Here is a 9,935-nt window from a genome sequence, read left to right on the forward strand (position 1 = left end):
AAACTGTGACGCGCACGCAGAGCGCTATCGCGTATTGCCCCCGAGAAATACGAAAAAATAAAAAAAATTAAAAAAACGTGATGTCACTTCCTGCTCTGGAAAACGGTGTTTTTTTAATTTAGATAATAACGTTATATTGTGCATTGGAAATACAAACATACTTAAAATGAGTAAATATTATTAATTTTAAACATGTTTATATTATTTATAGGGCTATAAAACACAAAAACGAAAACGTTTTATTCTCTTCTTCTCTGATTTAACAGCAGCTGGCCAGCAGGTGGGTCGGCGCCCTAGCGCCCCTAGTGGTAGAGCCGCCACTGGTCGCACGTATTGCTCGAAGTCCACACAAACATCTCCAGCCGGTGTTCTGCGGAATCCTACTGCCTCCTCGAAAACTACTGCCGTAGCGCGACTCGCTAGACGCGTCTGCAAAATTCCACTGCTCTGCTGAGAACTACTGCCGGTGACGTCAGTGCTGCGAAATTCCACTACTACTTCCTCGAAAACTGCTGCCGTAGCGCGACTCGCCTATATCTTTGGACAGCTGGGTGACGTCACCCTATAGTTCACTCCGAATTCCAACAGGTGTACCGACATTTTATCATCTACAAATACATTCGGATGATATTGTTTAAGATATATCAACAAGACTCAACAAGACGTTCGTGAACGATTGTGGGTCATGCGCATGCGTGCGCAAGCACAGGAGCGCTGTCAGCAGAATTCAGCAGAGTAGTTGTTTTTAATCTAATTGTTAATACATATATATCGCTATCAAAGAATGCTCCCACTACAGAATCATTTTATATGACCTCACTACTCACTCCATGTATACTGTATGCATATGGTGAGCATATTTTTTTACTCTATCATAACATTTTTATGTAAGATTTCTGGGGTAAGGTATTTCAATACACCAATATATCGCTATCAAATAAACTCAGAATTCAGGGAACAAAACTGTTGCTTTTAACCATGGATTTATTTATATACACTCCATGTATACTGTATGCATATGTTGAACAAAAAAAACATTGAACAACATGTTATCAGTTATCAACATTCAAACTTATTTACAGTATTTATTTACAGTTTTGATTGTACAGTTCCCCCCCCCCCCCCCCCCCACCCACCCAACCACCTCCAATGTACAATTCCCCCCCCCCCCCCCCCCCCCACCCAACCTCCTCCAATGTACAGTTTCTACGTCAAATGTATATATACTCTCTTTTCTGGACTCTTTTGGTATCACAAACAGTACTCAAATTTGAACATCTGGTACATTTTATCATCTACTTTATTGCTTTATACATTCTGCTGCAAAGCCAATTGCATGCAAATATTTACATGCTTATACAGTAATAAGTTATGTATGTACAAATATGCGGTCCACCTGTTCTCCATTGCTATACAGACCAGGGTACAGCTGCGTGTCAGCTGGATGTCGTCATCGTCACATTTTGGTGTACGACATTTTATCATCTACTTTATACATGCTTTATACATTCTGCTGCAAAGCCAATTGCATGCAAATATTTACATGCTTATACAGTAATAAGTTATGTATGTACAAATATGTTTTAAGATATTGCGTCACCATCAACAAGTCAAACAAGACGTTCGGCAGCAGAATTTTGTAGCTGAAAACGAGTGGAAAGGGATTGTGGGTCATGCGCATGCGTGCGCAAGCGCAGGAGCGCTCGGCAGTAGAATTCTGCAGGGAGTAGGATTTTGCAGAACACCTGTGTTGGGCTCGGGTCGCAGACGTTCAGATGTTGTTTGTAGACTCGCCCGCTGTTCAGGGCTTGTTTAAAGGCCAATCTTAGTGTGGTAACGAGGCACATGCTTATCAAAAGCATCCAGTGCATCTTTATGTCCCGACTGCAATAACGGTGGCAGTTACAACGGAGAGAGAGAGAGAGAGAGAGAGAGAAAGAGAGTTGAGAAGCAGAAAGATCATTATCATTATTATCATTGCCTGGTATTGTGGTAGTCAACCTTCTACCATTGTGCCGACCAACCATTGTTTGGTTATCTGCTGTTAATGAATGTGATTGTCATACTAATCTGTCAGTACTCTAATGTGATTATTACAGTTCCATTTCCCCCTGTTGACACTGTAGGCTACTTTTAGCCTATTGGTTTGGAAATCTGCTAGTACTCTGTTATCATTATGTGTATTTACTGTATGATGCCTTTTGATACCATTACCTTTTGTTCTGAACGTCACACAATTTCTGTTTTATTTACTGTTGACACTGACAGTACTGCTGACAAACGACATTTATCATTGGGAAAATGTATTATCGGCTATTGTAATAATTCTGCCTCATGAACATTGGCAAGCTTTCCATTTTTGCACAAAATGAGTTCCCTTCTATTATTGTTTAAGCATTTTTGGCTGAAATAAAATTATACGTAATTATTTTACGATTAATAGCGAATTGTTGAGCTATAGATTGTGTATGAATACACACAGAAAGGTACACCATGCCAATGTTCATGCTTTATTTGTTTTAAACGAGACGATTTAGAAATGTGTCCATTGGAAATACGTTGCAATTTCAAGCGAGGTGGACCGGCCGGAAACAACAATGACGTAACCACTACACCTCCCTATAGATGGCAGGAGTGGCATTCCATTTGACCCCGCCCCATGGTTCAAAAAGCTTTATGATATCGATACATATATGATTTATTTAATCAGCTCAGAAAATACTCAACAATAACGAGTCTACTATCTGATAAGAAAGAAAACCTTAGTTGTACATGTATTTTCAAGAAACACACAAGTGTAGTTTAGTTGATCTACGAACTACAACCTGCAGCCATGTTGCAATGTCACATATGTCATAGCTAGGTTGCTAGCCAACCATCATGCTAACAATCTAAGGGAGCCTAATGTAGTGTTAACAAAACATATTTCCAACTGAGAATAAGCTAACCTAACTAGTGGCTAGTTACTCATACTTGAAGGGGACTGATGACTCCTTGGGAAAACAGTCAAATCATAAAAGAAAAAGTAGAGACCTTCCTCATTTCAGCTTTAAATGAATACACGATTATCGTTATTGGCATAGAACAGTATTCCCTGAGGCACATTTGCACAATATTAAATGGAAAGTATTTTGAACCAGGGGGAAGGACTAGTGGAATATCACTTCTGCCGTCTATCATCTTAACTACTGTATCTGTTGTTACCTGCCGGTATTGTAGCTCGGCCAGCTGGTCCTGCTGTAGCCGCTGACTCTCCTGTTGGTCAGGCTCCTGATACCCTACTGGCCGCTCCATACCACACATCTCACAGCCTGGGCGTGTAGGTTTGTTCAGGTAGGTGCAATCATCACAAGACCAGCCCACCTGGTCACACACACAGACACACACACACACAGACACACACACACAGTCACACACACACACACACACACACACACACACACACACACACACACACACACACACACACACACACACACACACACACACACACACACACACACACACACACTAATAAGAGAATTATTAAGGACTCGAGCCACCCGAACAACTGCCTCTTTGAACTGCTGCGGTCAGGCAAGCGATACCGGAGTCTTAAGGCGAGCACAGAAAGACTCAGAAGAAGCTTCTATCCCCAGGCCATCAGGTTGCTAAACGAACAATAAACACTATGCACCAACCATCAAATGCACACAGCACACACACCCACACGCACACACTCACTTAAACAAACAACACACTGCAGCACCCACTCTCCACACTTTAGATCACACAAACACACTTTATATTTATTGATAAAGGATTTGCACTACAACTCGTACACCTACTGTAAATTGTACCTAAATTGCACCTCATCCCATTTCTGCCTTGCACTATATAGTATTGTATATTAGTACACTGCACAGTATTGTATATTATATGGTAACTCAGTTACGTCTATTCTGCATCGAACATTGTACATATGTCTATACTGAACACTGTGACCTCATTTTTTTTTTACTTCTAATTTACATGCTATACTATGTTTTTTTATTTCATACTTATCTTGTCTTGCACAGTCTCTGGAGCGTAACAGTAAGAAGCATTTTGTATAAAAGTATTCTGTACTTCTGTATGACAACTATTAAAGAAACTTGAAACACACACACACACACACACACACACACACACACACACACACACACACACACACTTGCATCAGGATTGCACTCAATTCCCTTTCAATTCAATCAAATCCGGGAGTGGGTTTTCTTACAATTTCAAATAGCCTACTGAAACACTGAAACTTTGTTATGACAAAGTTGCCATATCCAACCTATTAAGAAATAACTGAGTATGAATGCTCTGTCATTAGCAAATTAATCGCAGTTTCTTTTCTACATTTTGAATTGATTGAACTGAAAGTGAATTGAGCACAATACTGGCTTGCACACATGCACACCACACACAACAAGCTATATGGAACAATATGCAACAATGATGATGTGGTGTGATGATGTGATAGAAGAGTATTTGTGTTCTGACCGTGGGAGGCTTGGGAGGCTTTTGAACCTGCACAGGTTTGGGGAGAACAGGCGACGGAGTCCGATCATTCTTAGGAGGAGGAGGAGGAGGTATTTTCTCAACAGCTCCTCCCCCCGGCCCTCTGGGCACAAGGGACATGGACTCCATGATACCTGCATGACAGTTAATAAATATACATGTACATTTATAGTTGGCCAACAGCATATTCCCACTGATCATCATGGCTGACAATAATAAACAACAACAACACTTTGCCTGGGGAAAGAAACGTGTTATATTAAAATGTTTAATTTGGACAGATTTGCACATCCTAACCTCTCAGCACAGGTGCATAGGAATGGGAAGAACCTTGTTTAAAGAGAATCCCCGGCACTGCTCTGAACAACAAGGACAACAACGTCTCACGGAAAACGTTAGAACTCTCTGCAATATATTTAAAGTAAAATAGTGTAAAATGATTTATGCACCACACTTACAAATCAGTAGTCTGCATGGCTCCCCTTGATATTGTAGCCCCGAATCTAATTTAAATCAGTTTAAATTTAAATGTGTTTGCGTGTGATTATGCATGTGTGTATATGTATATACAGTATGAGTGTTGAGAGAGGTACTGACTGTCTAGGCATTGCATCTCCTGGTACAGATTTTGTTGGTAGCGTGTGAAGTGGCCGGCCTGGGCACTGGACAGGATGAACAGGAAGGCCTGGTCTCCGCTCTGCTGTACACCGTGGCTGTACAGGGTATCTCTGTCACGCGCCAAACGCTTCCCAATCACCCAGCGCTGCAGTGACGGGTGGAACCCGGGTGGGTACTCCTCATTGATCTGTTAAAGGAACATGCCAACATTTTGGGAAATTAGCTTACCGTCTTCTCCAGAGAGAGAGATAGATACCAGTTTCCTCCATGTGTTTTCAGTAGAAAGCTATCGGGCTGCATGTTAGCCTAGCTTAGCACAATGAATGACCGGTTAGCCTAGGCATTGTCCAACTAACACTTCTCCTGAAGGCTAACCGGTCATGTCCGCTTCCATTCATTGTGCTAAGCTAGGATATGTGTGACTATGTAATATACTAGGGCAGGCAGGGTCTGTAGCTAGTGAAATGCAGCATAGGAATACGTTTGAGGTCAAGGTTAAAAGGTCACAGATAAGTTCAGTGAGAGGAGTTCCATCGTTATGTGGTCAGTCAGGTAGGGATGTAGCGATCATAGGATCATCACTTTTTACACATCTGCTAGTGTTGCCCTGTTGCTCCACCCCAGGAGGAACTGCTTAAGAGTGTCTGGCAGTACTACTGCAAGATGAATGTGATGAATGTGAATTATGTGGAATGCCCTACCCACAGCCGTAAAGGAATGTGAAAACATTTCACCAAAAAACAATGCTGATCTTAAGTTGTTGTCATGAGCTTATGAGGACTAGCTTCTCTATCAGTTGTGCTATGAGTTTATGAGGACTACCGTCTCTATCAGTTGTGCTATGAGTTTATGAGGACTACCGTCTCTATCAGTTGTGCTATGAGTTTATGAGGACTACCGTCTCTATCACTTGTGCTATGAGTTTATGAGGACTACCGTCTCTATCAGTTGTGCTATGAGTTTATGAGGACTACCTTCTCTTTCAGATGTGCTATGAGTTCATGAGGACTACCTTCTCTTTCAGATGTGCTATGAGTTTATGAGGACTACCTTCTCTTTCAGTTGTGCTATAGTCAAGTCAGGAGTAACCTCAAGATTCATATGGATGAAGGTATCAGACTGGGCATCCTCCACTCCCACCTTCAGCCTGTGGGTGGAATAGATTAGATTAGAATAGAATAGAATAAATTGGAGTGGAATAGAATAGAATAGAATAGAATAGAATGGAATGGAATAGAATGAAATAGAATAGAATAGAATGAAATAGAATATAATGGAATAGGGAATATAATATAATGGATTAGAATGGAACAGAACAGAACATAACAGAATATAATATAATTATAATGGAATAGTATAGAATAGTTTTACTGGTCCATTTACCAGTCCAAAATAATGATGTTGTTGTCTTGACCTGACTTGACTTAAGGTAGGTGTAAGATCCAATGAGGTTAAGGTAGAGATGGGTTTATATACTGTACATGAGATACCCTCAAGTTTTTAGGGAGTCCCCACTCACACAACCACACGCGCACAGACAGATGGAGAGACAGACGAACACGCACGCACGCACACACACACACACACACACACACACACACACACACACACACACACACACACACACACACACACACACACACACACACACACACACACACACACACACACACACACACACACACACACACACACACACACACACACACACACACACACACACACACACACACACACACACACACACACACACACACACACACACACACACACACACACACACACACACACACACACACACACACACACACACACACACACACACACACACACACACACACACACACACACACACACACACACACACACACACACACACACACACACACACACACACACACACACACACACACACACACACACAGTGACCTAACCGTATGGAGTCCTGTGGGTAGGCCTGGCTGTTGACAGTGACACACACAGGAACAGAGAGCTCTGACAGTCTTCCTGACAGCCTGACGGCCTCCGCTGTGTCTCCACTGCTGATGGCTTCACCCAGAGACAGGGCCAGCTCCTCTGCTACATGGGACAGAGTTATAATCATCACTTCAACTGTTAGCCACATGGTCAGAATTTCCCACACCGTTCCTGGTGTTTCACATGTTTATGCTGTGGTGACATTACTGAGTGTCCCTACATCCAAATCCATGTATTTGTCTATCAATCACACACACAGGCATGCAGTGCCCATGGGATGGGGTTGCACGGCATATTGGTTGATTGATTGATTGAAAATTGTATTAACCGATTGCAGAATGGGTACAATACAGTACAGCTCAATACACACAATTGTTAAGGGGATGCAGACCAGAGAAACTGTTTTAACTGTTCTTCTTTTACTTATTTTATTCCAGAATGTATGTTTGTAAGTGCAAATAACAATAAACAAAATAAACAAGAAAGACTTTCGTCTCGTTTACATCAGGGTCCCCCATTTTCAATTCATCATAACATATGACATACAGATACAGTACTGTTACATCCAGTGGTGCAGTCGTAATATGGGAACTGGTAACACGCCACGCCACGTGCGCGCGCGGGTACGTGCATGCGCACAGAACTGATTTATACACACACACACACGCACGCACACACACACAAGCGCATATACGCAAGTGCAATCTTTCTATCATACAAGCTCTTCTTGCTCTCTATTTGTGTGAATGTGCGCGTGGAAAGCTGGCGTGCAGCACAGACGCTTGATTCAATATCATAAGCAGGTAGACCCCCATCACGAATTCCGAGCCACATTAGTATTCACCTCCACTGCCTGTGTCACACAGAATGAAGGGGGAGATGCATTCAGATAGCCAACACCCAGACACTTAGTCTACCTGCGCTTTTTGTTATGTAAAACGGTGGCCGGGTACTTAGTCACAACGAATGGATACAGCGCATTTTTGTGTGCGTGTACACGCGAGTACACATCCGTGCGCGATCGCGCGTACTTCTGCCTCAGTGATCTGTAGTGGTAATGGTAACACGGCGTGTAACCGCGTGTAACCACGACTGCACCACTGGTTACATCTAGACATTTATGACATACCAGATCTACAAATATACAGTACTGTTTATGAGTACTGTTGACAGAATCCGGCTATAGGGCGACAATAATGTGGTCAAGAGGCATGGTTTCTATCTTTAGCCTTTAACTGGCGTGGTTTATTTATTCACATGGCATGAGCAGCAGTTCTAGAGTTCTCCTCTCACTGAGAGGCTGGGGGGGGGAAAGAGGTAGAGTAGGAGGAGACATCTCTATTTATACTCGCCACCTGGTGGTGTTCCTGAGTGGCTCCGCCTAGAGAGCCCTCTAGTGGAAACAGTTATATATGCAGTTAGACAGTTACTAACAATCCTACATAGAACCTCTGACTTCAACAAGTACAAAGCGTATTTGAGCAGGAGCACGCGCACGCACATGCGCGGATGTGCACGCGCGTGCACACAAGAATGTCCACTCGACTGTCGACTCTGCGCCAAGTACCTGGCTACTTTGCATAACAATAGCTCAGGTCGTCAGGTGTGTTCAAATACTACAGTTGGACCATTCACACAAATCCTGTGAATGAAACGTGTTACATCCCATTAATTAGGCATCATCTTTATTCCCGAGGGAACATTTATGCGCATTTAACCCCATATGAAATCACCACTGCACGCACACACACACACACCTTAAAATGTCGGACTTCCTAGCTCTTTCTGTTATTATATACTGAATGAATGAATGAAAACTTTATTTAACATATTGCAGAATGGGTACAATACAGTACGGCTCAATACACACAATTAAGGGATTGTAGACCAGAGAAAGACGTTTGTCTTGTTTACATCAGGGTCCCCTATTTTCATTCCATGGATAGTTGTCGATTTGAGCTGAGTAGGTAGATTCGCGTAGTGTAGTAGTTGTGTAACTTGTGTCATGTGTGTAGATCAGTGGGCCAACAAGATATTAACATTATTATTACGTGATTCGCCTATAATAGTCTGTCGTCGGAATAAATATAACTCACCTTCTCTCAAATTGTCCGCGAGAGTAACTTCCCACGTCATTGTCAGAACTGGAATTATAGAGAATACAAAGATTTTTGAAAATAACAAATTCCACAAGTCGTTCAATAATTTATTCTGGTTGACATACCACGTACTACATTCTACTTTACTTACCGATCTGTCAAGATCCAAGTTCCGATGACTTGTCGAGCGCCCAGAAGCAAGGAAAGTGTAGGCTATAAATTACAGGAAAAATATTTAACTATTATTAGCCTACTCTTAATAATGTATTCGGTGTTCCTCTCCCGTTTCGGTGTGTTTTATTCCCGGTGAAAACAGAAAGACGAAGGGAAAGTGAAACTATAACTTAATGTTCAGGAAGAGAATGGATGCTGGTACCAAAGCACCTCAAAGGCATAGGCGGCGCGTATAGCTAGGGGGGGCTATGCCCAGGGGCGTAGCTGGGGGGGGTAGTTTAGGATGATTCCAAGGGCCCAGCACTGGGGGGGGGCCCCAAAAAAAAGATTTTTTTTTTTTTTTTTTTTACTAGACATCACTCAGGTGTATTATTGATGCTCTCATTGATACTATGTTTGTTTCTGAAGTGTGTGTGTGAGATATATATAGAGAGAGGGGGGGCTTTGGTAGACTATTGCATTGGTCCATTCATTGAAGATGAACGCAATGCGACATCCTTTACTAGGCTCACCCACCAACAGTGC

At 42.3% G+C, this 9,935-nt stretch overlaps 1 protein-coding gene across 2 annotated transcripts in view; it reads right to left on the reverse strand.

Moving 5' to 3' along the window:
* Positions 1-9,579, reverse strand: part of rbck1 (RanBP-type and C3HC4-type zinc finger containing 1) — a 164,315-nt gene extending 154,736 nt beyond the window's left edge. For both annotated transcript variants that reach the window (XM_084316510.1, XM_084316511.1), the window contains exons 1-7: positions 9,388-9,579; positions 9,234-9,281; positions 7,095-7,239; positions 6,211-6,307; positions 5,140-5,347; positions 4,525-4,676; positions 3,205-3,363 (exon numbers count right to left, since the gene is read on the reverse strand). In XM_084316510.1, the coding sequence (XP_084172636.1) occupies positions 3,205-3,363; positions 4,525-4,676; positions 5,140-5,347; positions 6,211-6,307; positions 7,095-7,239; positions 9,234-9,273 (801 nt within the window). In that variant the 5' untranslated portion in view covers positions 9,274-9,281; positions 9,388-9,579. The remainder of the gene's footprint in view (positions 1-3,204; positions 3,364-4,524; positions 4,677-5,139; positions 5,348-6,210; positions 6,308-7,094; positions 7,240-9,233; positions 9,282-9,387) is intronic.
* Positions 9,580-9,935: the final 356 nt, after the last annotated feature.

The sequence above is a fragment of the Notolepis coatsorum genome (assembly GCF_963971535.1).
Source record: "Notolepis coatsorum genome assembly, chromosome: 6".
Classification (NCBI taxonomy): Eukaryota; Metazoa; Chordata; class Actinopteri; order Aulopiformes; family Paralepididae; genus Notolepis; species Notolepis coatsorum.